Here is a 24,788-nt window from a genome sequence, read left to right on the forward strand (position 1 = left end):
ATAATTATATTCCTTTGTTTAAAATTTTCACATTCCCAATGCTTCATCAATTTGGACTTAGAATGCCAGGCTTTTCTTCCCTTTTCATGTAAATCCTGTTAAAAGAGTTAAGTGGCAAATTCTTTAGGCTAAGAATTTTAGAAAGCCCGTACGTCTTCAGAGACATCTTGCTATACTACTTTAGCTCTGCACTTTATGTTAAATCTAACATGAAAATTTAAAAGATTGAATATTTTGCCAAAGATTCCTTAATGTGGCTAACGACTGTGGAGGTGCTTTTTGTTTAGTGACTTGGGGCAAAGATAGAGCTACACAAAGATTAGCAAAACAATAATTATGCTTTTAAGATACTTTGAAGGAGAAAAGCTAACTTAAACAACCTATTTCAGAAATAACAGTAGTCAAATTGGAAGAAAAAGGTATTATCACACAGGTTGTCAGGGTAACATGAATGAATATACTTTGCCAAACTTAATTGAAAGAAATACTAGAAATCGAAGCTTTGGAAACAATCATTTAAAAAAAAAAAAAAAAAAAAACAACTTATCCAGGAAATTGTTGGCAGAGTTAAAGAAGAGAAACAGAAGTTTATCTTAAAATGTCCTTATGCAGAAAATATGTTTTTAATGCATTTAAAATTTATTAGAAGACACGAATCATTTAAAGAATCTATATTTGTTTCTCAGTTTTAGTTTTTAGGTATTATAAATAACATACATTTGCATCATCACTTGAAAATCATTCTATTCCTACATGAAAATGTATGTTTTATCACCATTAAGAGTGATTACTATATGATAAACTACACAAGAAACACTAATTTGGCAAGTCTATAATCAAATTAAAATAACTAAATTTGTTTTAAGAAATTCACCAGGCTTGGCATGGTGGCTCATGACTGTACTTTGAGACGCTGAGGTAAGGGGATTACCTGGGGTTAGGATCGTTCAAGACCAGCCTGGCCAACATGGTAAAACACTGTCTCTATTAAAAATACAAAAAATTAGCCAGGTGTAGTGGCGCATGCCTGTAATCCCAGCTACTCGGGAGGCTAAGGCAGGAGAATCGCTTGAACTTGGGAGGTGGAGGTTGCAGAGAGCAAAGATTGCACCATTGCACTCCAGCCTGGACGACAAAGCAAGGCTCTGTCTGCCGAAAGAAAGAAAAGAAAGAAAAGAAAGGAAAGAAAGAAAGAGAGAAAGAGAGAAAGAAAGAGAGAAAGAGAGAAAGACAGAAAGAGATAAAGAAAAAGAAAGAAAGAAAGAAACAAAGAAAGAAAGAAAGAAAGAAAGAAAGAAAGAAAGAAAGAAAGAAAGAAAGATTGATCAAATGCAATCCTAACTAATCTTAAGAGGGACAAGACTGGTTTCACTTTGTTAAATTTAAAATAATCCATTTTTAGTGACCTAACGTTTTATGAAAAATATTAACTAAACTTATAAGCAGTTTTAGCTTTACTCTCAGTCTAATCAAATCTCACAGGGAAAAACCCCTTCAATTACGACCCAGGAAATCTATAAGCCTCTATTACTAGTTAGAACAGAAAAGTTAATTAAAAATTAAAAATCAAGTCTCATCTACTCGGGAGGCTGAAAGGTGAGAGGATTGCTTGAGCTCAGGAGGCAGAGGCTATACTGTGTCAAAAAAGTGCCACTGCACTCTAGCCTGGGTGACAACAAAAACTAAAAAAAAAAAAAAAAGTTAGAATAATGAGAGACTACTATTTGAAATCAAAATGTAATATATATGAATTCTTGCTGGTGTTCCTAGTAACTTACGATACAAACAAATTTAGTTGGGGAGGATGCACTGACAAGCCAGATTTTTAAATGTAAAATAAATAAAAGTGCTAACAACAATGTGTAGAGACCAAATTGACACCCTAACCTTGTAATCAAAATGGTTCAATACCTATATAATTTGCCATATACTCAAATAAAGGGGAGAATCTGGCAAGCATTAATAGTGTAGAATTAGCTATAAAAGTGAAATAGCTTAATAGATCATTTCCTACCCTCAATGCTTCTGAAAAATGGCCACAATACAAAATAAAATTAAAGATGCTATTTAAGACGGCTCACGGATTCCAGGGTTCCCAGCTTTAGGAAACCTTTCTTCTCTCTCTCCTATCTCTGATTAAGTAATAAAATGTGCCACATTGAGTTTATATAGTTAAGATAAAATTTGAGGTTTAGAAGTTTGGTGTTATTTCTAATTTTATAGTTTGATAAAAGACTGAAAGAGAAGACAGGCCCACTTCCCTTTCACATACATTCAAGGAAAGGAATCACTTCATTTCTACTTTTCATAGATTCATAAATTATTCTCAAATCTATTTTCTTACTTAAAATACAGGGGAGGAAAAACTATCAACTATCCACTACATTTTTGTGACAAAAAATCAATTGTCCTTTATTAAGCCCTTTAAATATCTTCATCAAACATTATATTTTGTGACTCAATTTGCTCTAGAATTAAATTATAATAGTGACAGTTTAATTCAGCAAAAGAATAGTCAGTCATTACTTATGCAGAGTTCATTTATCAAGCATTTTCTGAGTACTAAATGTGCCATGAACTGTGGAAACAAAAACAAATAAGGTATCACTAAGTAGTTCCAGAACTACTTCCAACAAAGAATGACCTATCACAGACAAAGCCTATCACAAAGCCTTTAAGACCTCACAATTCCATGATACAGTTTTTCAATTTGACCTTTAGCATTTAGATTGCATTAAATAACATAAAGAAATACATATTTTGATGAAAACTTCTCAGATAATTTCTAATTAAATTTTAAAAGTAGATGGCAAAAAACTTGCACTTAAAAAAATAAAATTCCCTAAGATGCTGTAAAACTTCAATCTAATCATTTTAGAAAACATGTAATGACAAATTTCTTTTTGTCTCCTAGACTCTAGACAAAATTATATACAAAAACAGGACATGTACATTTTCTGACATAACAAGTATTTAACTGGAAACATATTTACCAATTGTGACCTTTATTTCAATGCACACATACATGTATTCCTTGTGTTACCAAATACTACTACTGTTCTAATATTTTATATGGAAAGAACCTTACTATCACTCAGCAATTATTCATAAGGTACCTAATGAAGCACAGTATGATTGAGACCATTTACAACAGGGGGGAAACGAAGGCACAGAAATGCTAAATTACTCGCCAAAGTCCCAAGATAAACAGGCAAAGCAGAAAATAACAGTTGAAACCTACTAATTACAGTTTACTGACAAATTGCATGCAATTGTTCAATGATATAAAAAATTATACATGTAAATTCACAAGTAAACATATACAAATAACTAAAAAAGCAAGGACAATTAGAAAGAATTTTCTATATAGCCTGAATTACATAGAGAAGTGTGGTTTAAAAAATCAAAACTGCTGAAGAGCAGATGCTAGTGAGATATAAACATTAGTTTAAAAGAACTTGAGAAAGTAAACACAGTATATTAAATAAAAAACTAATTGTGACCCATGAAGTTTAATTTTAAAAGAGAACCTAACAGACATACACATAACTCTGAGTAAGCGCTGAAATATATCTTTAGAGAAAAGAAATCCTTATTTAAAATATCTTATTTGAAAGTTAAAAAAATAGCATGTATAGACAGTATATAAGATGCAATATAATAAAAAAGTGTAGACTTTTGGGGGGTGATTTTCAAACAATAACAGTGCCAGTTCCAAAATATGAGATGCCAGGGAAAATGGCAGGTATTAGCTTATGAGATTACTTTTATTAAACATATGGAATTTTATATAAAATAAAATTCTTCAACCCAAGAAGAATAGTGCGTAAACAGTGTACTTTTTTTTAAAGATCACATTATAACCAAAAATATTTTATGGCATTGCTTTATATCCAGCTTATCTTGTCCTAAGAAATATTAAAATACAGTATCAATAAAACATTTAATTTCCTCTACATTACCTCTTTAAAACTTTGCAGACAATTTACGATATTATCTTCCAATAAGGCAAAACCAAGGAAGGGGACTTTGTATATCCATTATTTCAGAGTAATAAAAATATCTTTACCTTCCAGAAGACTTTCACAAAATTCCAGACATTGGCATATTGTAATAACGCAATTAGAAATAAAAATTTTACAACAGAAACTAAATAAATAAATAATATAGAGGAATACTATTCAAAAATCTTATCAAAATTAGAAGAAAGATGGCACTTTTTTTATTAAACAACTAAAATACGACGGGTTGGAAATCTATCATAAACTGACTTTTAAAATAAAAATTGTATTTCTCAGTTTCCTAATTTCTAACATATGACAAAAGCAAAACAAAAAACCTGATAAAAACCTCTAAGTCCTACAGCAAAAAGGCCTCAATCAATCTCATATTTTAAAAAAAAAATTAGTAAGACAGTAGAGACTCATACAGGTTCAAATAATTAATAGAAGGATCACCACCTCTGTAAGTTTTTAACTACTGTTTCAAATCATAGTCCTCAACTCTATCCTCAACCCCAAGGGAATTTTCCTGAATTAAATTTTTGTTCATTATATAATATATATTATATATATTTTTTTCTCTATTTTTGTTGTTTCATTTACTCCATTATGTTATGCTTATGCTTGGGATTTCATTTTTGACATACTGCAAAAGTTATACTGTGGTCAGAATTATTCATGTGTATCTCCTGAACTTCGAACTACTTACTACTGTACCCTAAATTTTAATAAACTTAACCTTCAGGATAGCTCCCAAGACATTCTATATGGACTATCTCAAAAAAATTAGCCAATTATTATAAACTTTCTTAACTTTGTCGAAGAGCTTTCTCTTTTTCTACTGTAATTTTTACTTTCTCTTTATCTTTCTCATTGATAGTATAAAAAACTCATAAAATTAAGACCTCATGCCTTTCTTTGAGAAATTAAGACAAATCATATTTTTAATGACAAAAATAGATTAAATCATTTGGAAGTAAATATTTAAAAACATACAACAACACTAATATATTTGTTTTATAAATATGTTTATTCTTTTTGAAATGTTTAATTTCTGTGTCCTCATTTAATTTGACAGGGCTTTACCAGAAGACAATGTTTTTAAAGAAATCAGAATGGATTCCCTTACAAAGTCCCTATAAGAACTGTAAGAACCTTTGTAACACTGTTTTTTGAAAGTCTGATGCCTCTTTTAAATTAGCTCTCTTTTTGTCCACCCATTCACTCTGCCATCTCACCCAGAGCTTTGATCAATTTCTTCATTTCAGCTAAAATTAGCAGCCTCTGGACCATTGGGAAAAGCCAATGTGCAGCATCAGCTAAGATTTCTGATTAGCATTATGTCTGATTAAAAAAAAAAAAAAAGTACCAAAACGAAACAAAGAAACAAAGACAAAACAAAAAATAAAATCAACCTAGGCCATCTTTTCACCTTTCTTTATTTCGTAAGGGAGAAGCATTTAACACATTTGTTTTGATAAGCAATAAGAAAATGCTAATTAAGTTCTTGTCAATAAAAAGTCTGTCTTCTCACCATTGCTTCTAAATTTCAAACATTTAAAATATGCTAACAGAGCTTAGTAACTTTATTATTTTATGACATAAAACATAATCTTAGTACACAGTGTTTAGATCAAATTACTTTTATAGCCTCTATATAGAGAGCATTGTCAACTTCTCTTGTCAAGAGAAAAATAATTCCCTGTGTTAAAAATGCAGATTATTACTCTTTATTTACATCTAAATCCAGAGCATAACCATGTGTGAGAGGTTAAGAAGTGGATGAAATCTGTTTCTGAAGTATTGTTTCCACCACATAATATTTTGAGAAAGGTCCTATCCTGAAATTGTTTTTTTCATTTTTTCTGTGATGAGAAAATAATAAACATGGAACTTTCATCCCCTAAAGACAAGGTTTTAGCATCCAACTTACCTGACAAGATTTTCATTGTCTCCAGTTCCCTTGCAAGTTGCACATTCAGTTCTTAAATCTTCAGCCTTGGGCTTCTTTTGCAACACAGACTGTCTTTGTCTTCTCTCTCTAGGAACTCTTTCCTGCCATACAAGGGATAATAAAATAAAACATAACAAAACAAAATAAGGATATGAGGGAAACAATTTTAAGCAAGAAAATTTCTCAAAGTTAAGACTGTGTAAAAGTGCTTAACTTATTCCAACCTCATGTTTTTCTTCCTCAGGAACGAAGCTCCGTTTTCGTCCTCTGGTTCTCTGGAAAAAAAAAACAACAAAAAACAAAAAACAAAAATCCACAGTATATCTAATGTTTAATTAATGATAAAAATAAATTTCCTCTGTTAATGTTATTGCTTAAGTTAGGCACTTGCAAAATTAGTTATTTCTAATTAATACTATGTTGGACCACTGCATTTTGTTACCATTTATGACATAGGAAATAAAAAGTAACAAATTAAATATACTTTATAGTACTTTACTTTTAAATAAACATGTATCTGATAGAAAAAAATGAATTCTCCAAACTTATTTTAAAGGATTTTTTCCATACTTCATAATTGTCCATAATTATGATTTACATTTAAATTTTCATAACTTATCACATATGACTTATACAGCTGAAATGCTAAACCTGGGATCATACTACACACATTATTTGCCTACATGTATGCATGTGCATACATGTTTATGTAAAGAAATAATTCTTAAGCAGCCAAAAAAAGTAGAAGGAAAAGGTCTCACATATCCAAAATCCTAGTTAACATAAAACTAATTAAAATGCCACATAAAATGACATTTTAAACTAATTTAGCTAAAATTCACTTCATATATTTCAGAATACATTTACCATTAGAAAGAATGCATACAAATGTTTAAAAGAACTGTAACTACATCAGTATTTGCAGCCAATATGTTAGAAATCTCCACCAATCACAGCACAGCCTCTGTAGATTTTATAATTCCCATATGCAGACCACTATTCCTTAGAGAATGGAAGAGAATGCAGGCACTGCTCCCAAAAATTACTTTGACAGCTGAGATCAAGGAACACTCCCAAGCTAGAGTAGGTACCAAATAATTCTAAACAGAATTACATTATAGTATAGATATATTAGTGTTTCTTACATTACTGTAATTTCAATTCTTCATGATACTAAGTACACTGTTATTTAATACCATGGCTAACTGCTTACCATTTAATCTGTCCCTAAATAGCCAAGAGTCAACTAAATTGTCATTTAAAAAAAGTAAATTTATAAAATATGTATCTGTTTACATTTATATTGCCAATTAGTATGTTTTAATTATATTATGGAAGTAATTAGGAAGAAAAATGAAGACTATATCTAGGAAAGGCCTTTAAATGCAGATCCTACATCTATAATTCTTACTTCCAAAGAACAATACTGAGACTTGCTTCTCAAAATATCAGTCATGACCCATAATCACTGCCATCACCTGAGTGTATATTAGAAATGCAAAATCTCAGGCTCACTCCGACACACTGAATTAGAATCTGTCTTTTAACAAGAATCCTAAGTAGGTCAAATACATGTAAGTTTAAGGACACCAGTGTAGAAAGGCCCTTAACAACACTTATTCAAGTTCTAACTGAAAACTTATGGCTAGTAATTTCTATATTCATCTCTTTTCCTTCTGTGCCACTCTGGCCCTTTAATGCTTTATTCTCTGTCTCCTTACAAAATTCATTCCCAACTTGGTAAGGACCATAGCATATTCATCTTTCTACACCCAATTAAACTTAACACAATGCTTATGACATAAAGTCTCAATTAACTTGTTTTAATAAAATAAATTTATAAGTGGGTAAATCAAAACTAATGAATGATGATACTATATAATACAAATTAAAAGATTTGACTGACAGGCCAGGTACCATGGCTCATGGCCATAATCTCAACACTTTGAGAGGCTAAGGTGGGAAGACTGCTTGAGCTTAGAAGTTCAAGACCAGTCTGGGCAACACAGAGAGACCTCATCTCTACTAACAATAAAAATGAAAAAATCAGCTAGGCATGGTTGTGAGTGCTTGTAGCTACTCAGGAGGCTGTGGTGAGAAGATAACTTGAGCACAGGAGATGTATGCTGCAGTAAGCCATGATGGAGTCACTGCATTCCAAGCCTGCACAACAGGACGAGACTGTCTCAAAAATAAATAAATAAATAAAATATAAATTTGACAAAAAGTTTATTTTTCCCTAATTTGGTACTCTATTATCTAATTTGCATAATGTATATTTACAGGGCTTTTTTCTTTTTTTAGACAGAATCTTCTTCTGTCGCTCAGACTGGAGTGCAGTGCAGCAGTCTTGGCTCACTGTAGCTTCCGCCTCCCAGGTTCAAGCGATTCTCATACCTCAGCCTCGCAAGTAGCGGGGATCACAGGTGTGCACCACCAAGCCTGGCTAATCTTTGCATTTTTACTGGAGAAGGGGTTTTGCCATGTTGGCCAGGCTAGTCTCGAACTCCTGACCTAAAGCAATCCACCTGCCTTGGCCTCCCAAAGTACTGGGATTACAGGAGTGAATCACCGCACCTGGCCTACAGGGCATTTCAATAAGATGTTCCAAATTAGTAACCAGCATCAAGTGGAAAATACTCAAATTACTCATTTGAGTTCCACAAACCTCTAAACAGGATGTGCAAAACACTGCCATACATTTTCACATTTTTCTTCATCCAACTCATCTTTTAGGTAACAAACTAGCAAATGTATCATCTAGTTTTGAATTAATTTTTCAAGTATGTATGTTAATGCTGCAAGTTCATGTTTTCAATTCTTTTAAGGATGTTTATTTACCATTTTGATAATAACTTAAATCTTCAAATATCTAGTATAACTCCATCAACTGAAACTCTCTTCATACCCAGACTGCAATTAGCATCATATAGTATAATGCCAATTAGTGATTTAATCACACAATGGTATAGCTCCATTTCTCTCTATATTTATAAATTTCTTCTCATATATTAGGTGTATTTGTAATTATCTAAAATAGTCACTTTAAGTACATTTATTACCAAATGGTAATCACTGATATATTCGTGTAATACTTTAAAATAACACAAGACACATAAACAATATCCATCTATAAAGACAAACTTGTTATAAAAATATAAAATAATATCAACTTAGAGCTCTGAAAAAGCAATCCAGAGAAATGACTTGCTGATGTCACACAGCTGGTAAGTTTCTGAGGTAAACCTTAAACTCAGTTATCTCAACTGTCACTTCAGTGACTTTTCTTGCATGGCTAATCCAAGATTAATAATTTAATCCCAAATAGAAATGAACAAAATCATTAAGAATGCAAATCTCTTATTGCACTTGAATACTTAAACTAAACTGTAACATTGTGACACCCAATGAAGATTTCTTACATTTCAAATGAAGTTAGAGAATTATACCCAATAAAGGGTAAATTCAAACTGGCACTATAGTCTACCTAATTTGGTAGCTCCATACTATACACTAACTTGATAAATTACCAAAGTAATTACAGCACTCTTATTTAGCATTTATCACATTACTAATATTTCCAAAGAAAAAAATAAAAGAGAATTTGATCCAAATATAACTATATAAAATACCAAGTCCTCCAGCCAAGAAAATGTTGAAAGCTGTGTTGTTTTTTTTTCCGAGTTTTAATGAAGTGGCAGCAACTGTAACTATGGAAATTCATAACTGCCTAAGGACAAGTTATCTTAAAAGCAGTGTCCTTGAATGAATCCCAAAACATAAGCGGAATTTAAAAGAGGGAGAAATGGTACAAAAAAGCAAGAAGAAAAACAAAAACAAGTATGGCTCATCTGACAAATTTCAGTTACCAAAGAGCTTGTCCCATCTCAGATGAATAGAAGTATATATAACAGGGTGGTCCTTTTATGATATATTTTGAGGCTACAATGACTTTAGCAACAATAAAACAGTAGGATGAAAATAATATGTGGAAGAAAGAAAAATTTTACTTTTCAAGTATGTGCTTTAGAATATAACAGATACGTTACCTGGAAACTCCACATGATTAATCAAGCTGGGGTGCAATTCCAAACTGATTCATTTTGACAGTAATTAGTTAAGCTATTAAAAGTAAATGAAAGTTTAAAACTCATTCCAAATCTTGACACATTTCAATTTTTTGTTTTGTTTTTTTTTTTTAAGAACCTGATTTACCTAGGGAATAATTACAACCTGAGCTGCTTAGATCACCTTGCTTGTAATCTGTCCGTGATAAACTTACTTGAAAAGAGGTGATTAAAAAATCCATAGAAGAGATTGGCATGGTATTAGAGACAATGTATTTAAACTGAAAAGGTGTAAAATTATCTTATCTAGCAGGCAAATTTTAAATAGTTTATTCTGGCTGGGCACAGTGGCTCAGGCCGGTGATCTCAGTACTTTGGGAGGCCGAGGCGTGTGGATCACCTGAGGTAAGGAGTTTTAAACCAGCCTGGCCAACACGGCAAAATCTCATCTCTACTAAAAATACAAAACTTAGCCGGATGTGGTGGCGCACATCTGTAGTCTCAGCTACCCAGGAGGCTGAGGCATGAGAATCGCTTGATCCCGGGAGGCAGAGGTTGCAGTGAGCCAAGATCACACCACTGCACTCCAGCCTGGGCGACAAAGCGAGACTCTGTCTCAAAAAAATAAACATAAAAATAAATAAATAAATAGTTTATTCATCTAAAACAAACAATTAAACATTTTTCTAACTCCTCTATCATTTTTCTAACTCCTCTATCATTTTAATTTTTTAGAACTGAGGTCATTTTAATTTGCAATAAAGTTAAATGCATGATTCATTTGGCAAATGAACTAAATTTAAAATTAAAAGAGAGTCAGTACTTTAACATCTTTGATACCACTAAACAAGGCTTCATATATTCACTTGTGACCAGGTCACTAAATTTAACACTCGTGTTTTTGTTGACAAATCAATATTTATACAAATTAATAATTGAAGTCAGTCATATATGGTTAGATGAATCATAAGAAATGCCTCTGTCTGTAACTTATATGTAAAAATAGAACATGCTTATAATAGGCAAAATTCCAAAATCAATGTTAATTAGGACAATTAAGTCAAACTTTGAAAACCTCTGTTAAGCTAAATAGCATTAGATTTATGCTGGGGAATAAATGCCAATAGCTTTCTGGCAGCTATTCAAAAATGCTTCAATATAAAATGTATTCTAATATATATAAATATAATATATATTTAATTCCTAAGATTATAAAATTATATGTATAGTATATATTATATGTAGTAATAGATAATTATATATAATTTCTAAAAAATATAAAATTATACATATATATAATTCCTAAAAATATCTGTCTTTCAATTATGCAACTATATTGAAAACAAGTTAAAGTTCATAAAATATTCAAAGAAAACTGCTATATACAAAAAACAAATTATGAACAAGGTGTCATCTGTTTCTGTTGGCTATCAATAAACAACAGATGGAATGGCAGTCACCAAAAATGAGTGCTTTCCCTTTGGTCAACTGGCTGTAGAGTTTCTTTTTACCTAATTTAGCTTATATTAACAGGGTTATGAAAATACATGGGAGAATAAAAAGAAAATCATGACCAATTTGTCTTAACTACTATAAACTGAAATAACTATGGGTCTAACGATATATAATAAAATATATATTCCACATGACAAGTAAGTGCTGCTATAAAAACCTTCTCAGAGATAATGGTACATACAAAATAAGTAGTCTTGAAGCTCCACCTATTCTTATCTTTATTTCATACTCCTAGGAATAAACTAAAGTGATGGATTTCCAAGAGGCAAAAAGCAAAACAGGAGTCTCAGGGTTTTGAATAAGATTACTTGAGCTAAGGACACCCACAGAGTAGATCTCTTCCAAGTAGCCAAAGTGAGTTCTAGTTCACTACAAAAACTGTTTGCCAGGGTTTCTTCTAAGAATCTATGACAGACAGAGGTTTTATAATCTGACTTATACCTCAGAGGTCACCTTGAGTCTGATAATATAAAACTCTGGTATGTAAAGCCCCCACAAATAACCCTTCTTTCCCAGAACTGTAATAATTCAAACAGTTAAATAAAATAAATATGAACATAATGTATAGTAACCTTTAGTCACTTCAATAGAACTGAATCCAAATGCTTCAACATTTTTCCTAAACTAGCATCTAAAAAATATTTATATGAAACATATTTCATATTTTCAGATTCTCAAGACTTACGTTTAAACATTATTAAATAGGTACTTTACACATGTGTAAAATTAGTTAAAACATAAATGTAATAAAAGTAGGCTCTAGGATATTTGATTATCTCTCAAATAAAGACTGCCACTTAGAACAGGCTAGTGGCTCACATTGTTAAGTGTGATGGAAAAACGATTAAATGTGTTTAAATCCCCTTCCAAAATAATGATCTAAAAGAAATAATGCATCCTGAAAAAACAATATGATTTTCAGTCAAAGCTGCTAAAAAGTATTTTGACTATTTGTTGCACTTATTTTACAAAAAAGAAAATACATAAAACACAACCAGAATTTGTAAGTCAGGAAGAAAGATCTCAGAACTTCAAAGACAGTAGATGATGACGCATGTGTGTAAAAACTATGGAAAGACAGGTTCCAACAAGTCTTTTGGCACTTCTATAAAAGATAAAAAGTCACTACATGACATAGAGTGCAAAGAAAGCAAAAAGAAAATCTGAAAGCTTTCAAGTTACATTAGAGTATTCGAAAATATGTCCATAAGTATAAACATCAATTTTAAAGTAACTTCAAAAGGGATATGGGTAAGCTAATTTATATTTTCTTCAAAATTAATTTCCTTGCCTAAAAGGAAGTAAAAAGTTCCACACAGAAATAATGCAGAGGAAATGTCTAAATAACAAAGTACTTAAACAGAGCTTTCTTAGGCTGCCTTTACAATAATTCTATAATTTCACTAATGAAACACAAGAATGGGACCCATTCTTCTGTGGTAAACAGGACAATCGCTGTCTGCCAGGAATTCAGGTCTATGAGCTTGGGGTATGTCATGATTGCCCTATGTATGTCATGTAGGTAAAATTTTCTTCAAAATCATGGTAGAATAATAAGACTAACATGAAAACAAATTATACTTTGATCAATTAATGGTAGGAAAAATGAAACACTGACAAAAATAAAAATACTATAATAATGTATTTCAAGACAGAATGTTCCCAATTGTAATACATGTGCTAAAATAAAAGTATAAGTAGGAGGATATTGGGAGCAATAGTTTAAAAATGTAACAATGGGAGAGAAAAATCAGTTTTATATTGCAAAAGGTATTTATACAAGTTAGTAAGCTGTTGTATGCCTGGTCTCTCATAATTAACACTGTTCTAAGAAACACAACTAGAACACCTCATTTTTCACCATACCACCTATTAATTAAAAAAGATAAATACAACTCTGAAATAGAAATAAGTAAAAACTTAAGGTAAAAACAGGAACTCAGCATAAATGGTAAGATCAAGATCAAAATGACTGATCACTCTCTTCTGTATCTCTCATTCCTACATTCCTTGAAGTTTAGTATGATACCTTACACCAACTGTCTGCTTTTCTGAATGGATTGTTGGAAGGCAGGCAGAAAACATGAGAGGGAAAGAGGAAAGGTAATCACCATTGATAGTCATTTTCAACTTTTATTTAGTATAAGCTTAGCACCTAAGAAATCTGCTTAGTCAAACCCCATAAATTCTAATTCATTAATTCTAGAATGGGTCTAAAGTCTGTACTAGCTCTAGGGTGGGTCCAAAGTCTACATTTCAATAAATATCCAAGATGGTCCTAATGCAAGTAATCCATGGTCTCTGGAGCATCATTTCCAAACTTAGCACCACACAGTACTCCATGCTACCAAAAAATAAAAAATAAAATAAAAAGTGTCCTAAAAAATGCTTTTTTGATAAAAACAAGTTAAGAAAAAGAACAGACAAAAGTAATCCTATTTCTAAATATTAGAATTTTTTTTGGAGCTTCAACATGCATTGGAATTTCTACAAGTAAGAACATAATCACACTGCATTTCCTGAAATTATTGGCCATGGACTCTTTTCCCGGTGTTTCACTGACCAAAATCTGTAATTAAGTCTAAAACTTTTAAACAAGAAAACTAGAGACAAAGAACAAGATGAAAGGAATGTGATTATATTAGCAAATTTTAAAGCTTCCTTAGGATAAAAAAAAAGCAGACCAGTAAAGGAGAGAAAAAAATAGAAGGATCCTTTAATATTAAAGAGTTCTCTTTTATTTCAAGTAATACTGAACTACGGGCACAAAAATATCACTGTAATATACATAATTTCTCTCTATATGATAACTCCAAAGTTAAGGATGATAATACTAATCACAAGGCTTTCTTGAAACAATAAAGAAACTGGAAAAATAATGTTTCATAAGAGGATAATCTTTGCAGACAGACATATGAAGTAATAACTCTTCTCGAAGATCTCAAGAATAACTGTAGTTACCATTTTCAAACAATTAAAGAAAATATTTTAGAAATAGAAACTAGCAGGCTTATTTAACAAAGGAAAATTCTCTCTAGTTCCCTTATAAACAAAATATATTTTTGAAGCCTAAAAAAAGTTATCAACAGTAGAAACTACAAATAAAAACTATTTCAAGTCTATCTACTTAGAGCACCCAAAATAAACTATTTTAATTATCTAAGAGATAACAATTCTCAGATTTGCCTCATCAATTTCATATGAGCCCATAACACAAAACTGATTTAAAAAATCAAAGTGAATTCTCCCAAATAAAATCTTTCAAGTGATTATAATACAGGAGGTTAATACAGATTAAAAAAATTTTTTTGAGAAAACTGTTACTTTGAGGAAAAAAAACCAAAGACTCTTTAAAATGAAACAGGTAACAAAACAAATGATGACAGCTAACCCTAAAAATATCTTTATATCTCCCCTGTGGAAAGAAAGATTTTTGAAAAGTGCCTGCCTCAGCTCAAGCCAGGAAAGTATGCCCTAAGAAGTCATAACCGTAAGCCAGCACTTAAAGGTTTGAAATTTACACTCCTGATGTAATAGAAAACATACACACCAAACTTTTATTTAAAATATTCTCAAGTTGGTAGAGGCCCTTTCAAGGTACCTGGTAAAAATGAACATAAATGATTTCCCCAGAAGAAACTCTTTAAAACCTGGCCTCAAAGAATTTGCAATGAGAAAAAGGTAAACACCCCAACAGAAAAATTGGTGAAAGGCTTGCATACACATTTCCCAGAAAAGGAAATACAATTTACCAAAAATAAGTAAATAGATGCTCCAAATCATGAGTACTGAGAGAACTGCAACATAAAATGTCAATATGCTATTTTCCCTGCATCACATTGGAAAGCATTAAAACACTGGACAAAAGTTTGTGAAGCAACAGAAACATTATCCATTGCTAGTATGAGTGTGAACTGATTTGGAAAACAATTGCAGTTATCTAGCAAAACTGAAGATGCAGATAGTCTGTAACTTAGCAAATCTACACCTTAATACATACACAAACTCCCTGTTACCATGCTGCAGGAGATATTTATAGGAACATTTAAAACAAAGCTGTATAGAGTAGAAAAGCATGAAAACAACCTAACTGCCCATCAACAAAGCAAAAGAAAAACTAGGTAATAATCTATTCTTTCCATAGAAAACTATACATTAGTGAAAATAAATAAACTACAACTACATGGATCAGCATGTCTGAATCAAATCAACATAATTTTGGTCAAAATATCAAATTACCAGAGAAAAACATTTGATTCCCCTCATATGAAATTCAAAACCTATAAAAATAAACCACGTATTATTCATAAGTATATAGATTTACAGTGTAAATCTCTTCTATAAAGAAAAAGAAATGAATGAGAAACATAAAGCTGAGTAAAGAGGTGGCCTCTGGGCTAGACAGATAAAGATGAGATTGTCGAGGATTTACAGGAAACTTCTAAAGCTTTGGGAATGGTCTGTCTTTTAAGGTGGGTGATGGATGCTCTGGTGTGTCCATTATTATTATGCCTCCAACAAAATACAAACTGCAAACACTCAGGTAAGCATGTGGTATATTTCACAATATAGAAAAAAATTGTTAAGAGTAACCAATAGTAATATACATGTCTTTTTCTTTGACTTCTAAGTATATGTTTGCCCTGTGTCTTTCTCACCCTCTGAAATTTTGGCGTCAGAATTGTATGATGCTTATGATAAATAAAAAATAAACTACCGTATTTCTTATTGGAATCTTCTTGGGTTCAGGTGGCACATCCTGTGGAACAAATTTCACTGGTTCCTTAATCTGCCTCCTTGATCGTTTGGTTCCATCTGGTAGGGTTTCCATGGCCATGTCTGCTTCCATGTCACTGCTCCCTGCCTGGTCACATTCTGAGCACTGCCTACATAAACGGGAAAAATTTAAGTCATGTATTTATTATTATCTTCAGGCTTTAGCTATAGCTTTTATAAATACAAAATCCAGGTATATAAGAAGAATATGTAAAAATATACACAGGTAATATGATCACAGGGTATATAATGAAAAAACATTCAGAAACACTCTTCTAAGAGTGACTACTGTTAATATAATATTTAAGGCAATTTAATGTATCCTGTAAGTATAAGAACACATTTAACAATGCTATATGTTTAAGTGAACCAACATGAGATTCAACACTGATTAAAAAGGTGGTTTTGTCAGCTGCAGTGGCTCACACCCATAATCCCAGCACTTCAGGAGACTGAGGCAGGATGATTGCTCACAACATAGTGAGACAACTGTCTTCACAAAAAAAAAAAACCAAAAAACAGAAAATTAGCCAGGTTTGGTGGCACACACCCATAATCCCAGCTACTCAGGAAGCTGACGTGAAAAGGTCACTTGAGCCCAGGAGATCAAGGCTGCGGTGAGCCATGATTGCAACACTGCACTCCAGCCTGGGTAACATGAGCAAGACCCTATCTTAAGTAATAATAATAATTTACCTTTGGAAAGTATGACTTTTCTTTAAATGACATATACTGTGATATCTAAAAATCGAAGTCCTTCATGGACCCTAACACTACTCCTTGTCACAGTTATCGTATCTTTTAATTGTAGTCAATGACAAGTTGTGCTGAATATACTACTTAAAGAAACTATAGAAACAGACTCCAAGAAGTGTTCGGGGGGAAAAGGGTCATGTTAGTTGGTGGCCCCTACTACTTCTAAAAGAAGAAATATACATTTATTTACCAAAGGAATTTGTTAAAGTAGCATTTATTAAAAATTTTAATATGGGTAATATTAAAAATTAATTGAAACTAAAACTTTAGACAAGTGGTATCCCACAAAACTTTTTATAACATTAGGATTATCTACATATCTGCACTGTCCAGAACAGTAGCCACTAGCCATAGATGGTTACTGAGCACTTGAAATGTGGCAAATAAAAACTGAGAAAATTTCAAATTTCAATATTAATTGATTTAAATTTAAATAGCCGTATGTGGCTAGTGGCTAACATTTAGACAGCAAAAATCTAAACAAGGACTGCTGGAAATCTTTATATTGTAAATCATAAAGGACCATTTCAAAAAGTTAAAACCAGTTGTTAAAAGTACATTTTTACTTATATTTTCTTCAACTGTAAAAGAATGATCAAAGGCAAATTCTCCAAAAGTTTGATAGTATTCTCTTAATAAAAATGATTATAATCTGTAAAAGTGTATTTGATATTTAGTTTGTATATGTTTATATCAGTATCTTTGAATGTAGCTTATAATTCTCATAGCAAGAATTTTCAAAGATTTATGATTTGATTTCATCCTCCATCAATATTCACATCTTTCACTAATATTGTAAACTTATTAAACTAATATTTAATTGTAAAAGTGACAGCTTTAATTTTTGAACTCCAACAACAGAGTTAAATACCAAGTACCATTTGTTTTGTTAATGCAAAGATATTATTCCCAAAATACAAATGAATCCTTAACGTATTAATGTAAATATCTTAAAATTTCCAATTCTTTAAGAATAGGTTAGCAAAAATTTTAGCACTAGAAATTCAGTGAAAGCAAAACAAAAATGTACATAATCATGTATTACTCAGAAAACATTTATGTATCTATTGCTACCCTTCATGTAACTATAGCTAGCACACTGTCCCCTAGATTGTCAGATTACCATCATAACAAAAATACAACTAAATGAATATACTAAATTGCTCCTGCATTTGTCCCATATGAAAACATCAAGGACTGGTAAGAGAAAATACACACCTTACAGAATCTCAGAATTGAAATGGTAAGTATATTCTGACTTTATTAGCAGAACTGTGAAAACCCCAGAAATGTTAGATATTGTTAGTAATAATAAATGCAACAGCCTTCGAAACAGAGATGACTAGAGAAATTACCAAATTATATTACAAAAAGGCCCATTGCTTCACTTTTCAGCATTAAATTATAATCTTAATGCTACTTGATCATTTCTATCAGTTGAGTGAAATATAGTCAAAGTTTCTCAAACAGTTCTAATTCACTTTTTTTTTTTTTGAGACAGTCTGCAACCTCCACCTTTTTTAAGCGATTGATTCTCCTGCCTCAGCTTCCTAAGTAGCTGGGACTACAGTTGTGTGCCACCATGCGCAGTTAATTTTGGATTTTTTAGTAGAGACAGGGTTTCACTATATGTTGGCCAAGCTGGTCTCAAACTCCTGATCTCAGGTGATCTGCCTCAGCCTTCCAAAGTGCTGGGATAACAGGTGTGAGCCACCATGCCAGGCTCTAATTTACTTTTAAAATATGTTGTTTGTCTATTTAAATAACAGGCAAACGTAATGTTATCTAAATCCCCTGGGTATAGAAGCAAGTACCTTTTTCAGATAAATCATTGTTTTGTTTTTTAAAAAAACTGAAATATTTCCTCTTTGCTTCTCTTTCGGTAGCTATTACCCTTGTCGGGACATTATTTATTCTTATGTTCACTTCCATCCCCACTAAAACTAATACAGTTAGGTGACAAAGAAATTTGGCTCTCTAATTCCCAGAGAATAGAAATGCTATACCCTGAGCACCACAAAACACTGAACAACTCAAAAAATCAAAACAAATGTAACGGCCAATGCAGAATATATCCATTCCTATTTCAAGACAACCACCACATGATTGTTGCAGTAGATAGAGTCTACACTGAGTAGACTACAAGAGTATTATGGACATAATACTTCTTACCCATTCTTCAACAATCTATTAAACACTATAGCCTTCATCTTATAAATAGCATTTAAGATATGTAAAAGTGTTTCTGCTACATCAATTGGTATACAAGATGTTAAGAAATAATAACCTAAATCCATGGCCTGTCTAATTCAATGAAATCAAATAATTTTTTTTTTTTTTTTTTTTGAGACAGAGTCTTGCTCTGTCGCCCAGGCTGGAGTGCAGTGGCATGATTTAAGGCTCACTGTAACCTCCATCTCCCGGGTTCAAGCAATTCTCTGCCTCAGCCTCCCGAGCAGCTGGGATTACAGGCGCCTGCCACCATGCCCGGCTAATTTTTGTATTTTTAGTAGAGACAGGGTTTTACCATGTTGGCCAGTCTGGTCTTGAACTCCTGACCTCGTGATCCACCCGCCTCACCCTCCCAAAGTGCTGGGAATTCAGGTGTGAGTCATCATGCCCAGTCGAAATCAAATAATATTTTAAGGAAAATCATGATTATCTTTCCTAAAGTCAAATACATATCTGGTTTCTTTCAATAATCCACTAAACTGCTATTATCTATTAATTTAGCTAAACTCACCTTAATCCTGTATATTTTTGCTTAACACACTGTATTAGAGAATAGAGTCCTAAAATTTATAATTCCCAAGGACAATACTAAAGATAATCTTAACCTTTTAATTGATCCAAGTCAATTAAAAATTTAAAGTATAATAAAAATCCATGTCAGGAATTTATGCAACAGAATAACTTTCATGCTGAAATACCAAGAGGTTTTTCTCAATTCTTTTCCCTTCCTCCCTTCCTCCCTTCCTCCCTTCCTCTCCCTCCCTCTTTCTCCCTCCCCCTCCGCCTTCCTCTCCCTTCCTTTCCTTCCTTCTTACCCGCCCTCCCACCCTCCCTCTTTTTCTGTCTTTTTTTGAGACAGAGTCTCACTCTGTCGCCCAGACTGGAGTGCATTGGCGCAATCTCAGCTCATTGTAGCCTCAGCCTTCCAGGTGTAAGCAATTCTCTACCTCAGCCTCCTGAGTAGCAGGGATTATCAGTATCTGCCACCATTACTAGCTAATTTTTGTATTTTTAGTAGAGACAGGGTTTCATCATGTTGGTCTTGAACTCCCAACCTCAAGTGACCTACCTGCTTCAGCCTCCCAAAGCCTGGGATTACAGGCATATGCCACTGCGTCTGGCCTTTTCTCAATTTTCTATACCTTCTATATGTTTCTAGCACCATACAACTACAACCTATAATCAGAATGATGACCCAATGAGATTTCAGAATCTTAGTTACCAAAGAAAAATGTTTAATAGTGTTTAGACAAGAAAATGTACTAATTTAGCCCAGGCATAGTGGCTCACACCTGTAATCCAGCACTCTGGGAGGCCGAGGCAGGCGTATCACGAGGTCAGGAGATCGAGTCCATTCTGGCTAACACAGTGAAACCCTGTCTCTACTAAAAATACAAAAAATTAGCTGGGCGTGGTGATACTCGCCTATAGTCCCAGCTACTCGGGAGGCTGAGGCAGGAGAATTGCTTGAACCCAGGAGGCGGAAGTTGCACTGAGCTGAGATCGTGCCACTGCACTCCAGCCTGGGCGACAGAGCAAGACTCCATCTCCAAAAAAGAAAAAAAAAACAAGAAAGTGTACTAATTTGGAGAATTTTATTTGTGTAAGTTAAAAAAAATGATTTTATGAATCTTTAAATGCAATAAATCCAGTAACATTCCATATTCCAAATATTTCATGATTTACTCTCTTCTCCTCCACAATTTATCTTTTTTAGTCATCAAGAACTCAGGATCCCACACCAGAGTTTTTTTTCTTATATCTAAGCTGTTGGCCATGTTTTCTCCTGTATTTAGAAGAAAGTCTTGACAGGTGCCTACATAAAACTTTAAGAGATGACTCAAATATCATTCTTCTCAGACAAGTAATACCTCAGTCCCTCCTACTTCTGCATTACGGGTATCTCTTTGAAGGGCAGAGAACAACATTTAACTCAATTTGTAAATTTTATTCTTTTTGTAGTTATAATATCTGTATAAAACTTTAATAGATATATACCTATTAATTCATATACAGTAAATGCCCCATTCTAAAGCTGGAATTCCTACTAGCACTTAATGGGAAGAAGAGGCAATAAAAAAAATTTAAATGAACAAATTATCCAGAAAAACAAAGGAAAAAACCTCTGTAAACTATTCCTAGAAGGGTCTGTGTTTTCTTTGCATCATAAAATAAACACAGACATATCCAAGGAATAAAAGGATATAATATTACTCAATTCTCTGTTAAATAATGTGTTTCAAAAGGCAACACAAGTTCCAATCAGATGAATGGAGGCAGAAACATAACATTAGTATTCTACAATTAAGAGATGATTAACTATTTGAGCTACTCTAATAAATCAAGCCCTTACCATTTGTATCCTACCAAACATGTCTTAGAATTTAAGGCAGTGTGGAGATTGTATATTTTTAAAAACAACAACAAAAACGAAAATAACAAACTAAAAATGAGACAAAATGCATTTTAAATACTAGAAAGAGGTACAAACAAAATAGAACCTAGATCACACCAACCCTAGCCTCTCTATTCCCTGTGGAATTCTTCACCCACCTTTTAATATTATTCTTTACTAGCTTTTCACATCCCTGGCCCAACTTAAGAAGCCCCTAGGTTTTCCCCTCTCCTTCTCCTGGGCAGCAGAGCATAATTCAAGAAAAATCAAATAATCACATTTACTTATGCACTAAACATTCTTGCTACACAGCCTCAGCAAGTCAGTTTGATTTTTCCACAGTAAGTTGTTACCAACCATCTGCTGTCTTCTCAAGAGCCCATCATCATCCCAGGTCTCTTCCCTCTCAACAGACTCCTATATCACTAAAATGTCTGAGCCTGTCCAACGTGAATTCACTCAACTTCCCAACCCTTCACCTGTAATTACTTCTGTATCTGTATCCATCTTTTCTTTGATATCACATGTCTTAACCTGCCCAGCACAGTCCACTGAACTCTGGGATGGACTGAACAGAAAGCATCCAAATCTAGAACTAGTGTCTCCATGAAAACAGTGCTGGTACTGGAAGAAAAGGCTGGATAGCAAGTGCTTCAATAGTCATTCGAGTAGAATATGATATCTGAGAAGGTAACAGATTGTATAGTAATTAATTCTAGGTACAGTTTGCTTACGGGATATTTAGTAGTAAGGGTGTTACCACAGGCTTGCAGAACATAAAAACAGCAAAAATAAATATTCAGAAATGTTATACCAGAAGGACCATTCAGAAATGTTATACCAGAAGGACCTGTGGAAGTTTAAGCTGAAGACTAAGGCACAGTCATCAAATAAGAGTCCAGTAACAGGACTCTAGTCATAAAAGGAAATTTGATCACTAGAAACAAGGAGAAATTAAAGGACCTTTTCCCTTAAAAAAGGACTAGCAAGAACAAGGTAGAGTCTAAAGCAGATGTCAGTCAGAGATATACTAGTAAATGTCTAACACTTGACCCTCTGGGGGGAAAGCCCTACTATGTAGTATTTAGTAATTTTTATAGTACAAATACTCCTAACCATGGCAATTTCAGTTTCAAATTATCAACATGGCATCACAGAATATAGGATGGGGAAAAGGGTGTGTAGTAGCAACTATTACAGGTTGAGCATCCCAAATCCAAAAATCCAAAATCTGAAGTGCTCCAAAATCCAAATATTTTTTGAGCACTGACATTATAGTCAAAGAAAATGTTCACTGGAGCATTTCAGATTTCGGATTTTCAGATTTGGGATACTCGACCAGTAGGTACAATGCAAATATTCCAAAACAAAAACAAAAACAAAATCCAAATCACTTCTGGTCTGAAGAACTTTGGATAAGGGATACTCAACCTGCATATCATTTTTTTTCTACCATCCTGATACAATAGACTTAAATAACATCAAGAGCATAGACAATAGTAAAATGTGACAAAATATTTAGAAAGTGTTAAGTTTTGAGTATTTATTATCTTTAATATAACTTCAAAAATAAACTGAAAATGTTAAAAAGCAAAAAGTAAAAATTGCCTTCCACATTTGAGGTACACTAAAGAAAAAACATAATTCTCTGAATCTTGCACACTCCAAAATTAATACACCCAGTTAACTGCTAACCAAAGCTAAGTTGATCTTAGAGGCCAAAGGAAATGTGATCACGACAAACAAGGAGAAATTAAAGGCTTCACTGTGCTACAACATTAACTTCTACTTTTACTTAAAAACCACTAACACCAGTGAAAAGGCTCTAAGTTGTTTAGGCCCTTTTAGGAGTACTCTCACTAAAACACCTCAGGCTATGTACATTATTTCTTTTTTTTTTTTTTTTTAATTTCAACTTTTATTTTAGATTTAGGGGGTACATGCACAGGTTTGTTACATGGGTATACTGCACGATACTGAGGTTTGGAATATGAATGATCCCTATCACTCAGGTAGTGAGTATAGTACCCAACAGTTTTTTCAAGCCTTGCTCCCCTCCTGCCCTCCCCACTCTAGTAGGCCCCATCTTTATGCCCATGAGTATCCAGTGTTTAGCTTCCACCTATAAGTGAGAACATGCAGTGTTTGTTTTTCTGTTCCTGGGTTAATTCACTGAGTATAATGGCCTCCAGTTGCCCCCTTGTTGCTACAAAGAACATGATTTTACTTATTTTTTTTGGCTGCAGAAACTCTCACACACTGGAAACCAGAGCTCTGCAGGTTGAGCAGTAACAGGAGGGTCCATAACTTCATTTAAGGAGAGAACTGCATATCTCCATATAAGTTCATGGCAAAACATCCTGGCTCTGGAGACTATCAAACTAGCTTTCAATTTAAACACCCACCCAGGATGCTTATTAACATTGTTGGGATTTGAATATACTATAGCAGTTTCTGAAGCACATAAATACCACAATAAATATATTCCACTGTATTTCAAAAGAACAGGCCAGTAAGATTATCTGAAAACAAGCTGATACAAAGAACACTATAAAAAAGCAGTCCTGTGAAAATAGTGAAAAAATTTCAGCTTCCTAATCAAATGAACAGAGGCAGCCTTAAGTGATAAAACAATGAGGTCAAAAAATAGGTCTAATGTATTTGAGGAACACATACAACCTCTTGTAGAGACTAAAATTTAAAAATTTGGGGTTCACTCTTTTCTGAAACTGGAAAGGTTACGGAACTTGTATACAAAGAATATTCATGTTCATTCCAAAGTTTTCCATTTCCTATATTCTCCTTCCTATAAGAAATCATTCTACTAAAATCTGAACATCTGTCCCTTTCTTAGAATAAAATTAAGGAAAGGATAAAACTCATTATAGATACTATAACCTTATCAAATGTCTGTAGTGATTCGATATGCCTGTTAATAAAAAAAATTAAGAAATGTTTATCAAACGTTTCTAGATTTCAAAGCATGGTTGGATTTCAATAACTAGCACAAATACCAAATACCAGAAGTAAAGCCTTTGACACTCATCTAAAAATAAGATACTAAATTGCAAGTAAAAGCATATGATGGCAAA

At 32.9% G+C, this 24,788-nt stretch overlaps 1 protein-coding gene across 2 annotated transcripts in view; it reads right to left on the bottom strand.

The window, feature by feature from the left end:
- Positions 1 to 24,788, bottom strand: part of PHF14 (PHD finger protein 14) — a 199,113-nt gene that overhangs the window by 106,011 nt on the left and 68,314 nt on the right. For both annotated transcript variants that reach the window (XM_025380069.1, XM_025380071.1), the window contains exons 14-16: positions 16,255 to 16,423; positions 6,180 to 6,230; positions 5,935 to 6,056 (exon numbers count right to left, since the gene is read on the bottom strand). In XM_025380069.1, the coding sequence (XP_025235854.1) occupies positions 5,935 to 6,056; positions 6,180 to 6,230; positions 16,255 to 16,423 (342 nt within the window). The remainder of the gene's footprint in view (positions 1 to 5,934; positions 6,057 to 6,179; positions 6,231 to 16,254; positions 16,424 to 24,788) is intronic.

Source organism: Theropithecus gelada, chromosome 3 (assembly GCF_003255815.1).
Source record: "Theropithecus gelada isolate Dixy chromosome 3, Tgel_1.0, whole genome shotgun sequence".
In the NCBI taxonomy this organism is placed as follows: Eukaryota; Metazoa; Chordata; class Mammalia; order Primates; family Cercopithecidae; genus Theropithecus; species Theropithecus gelada.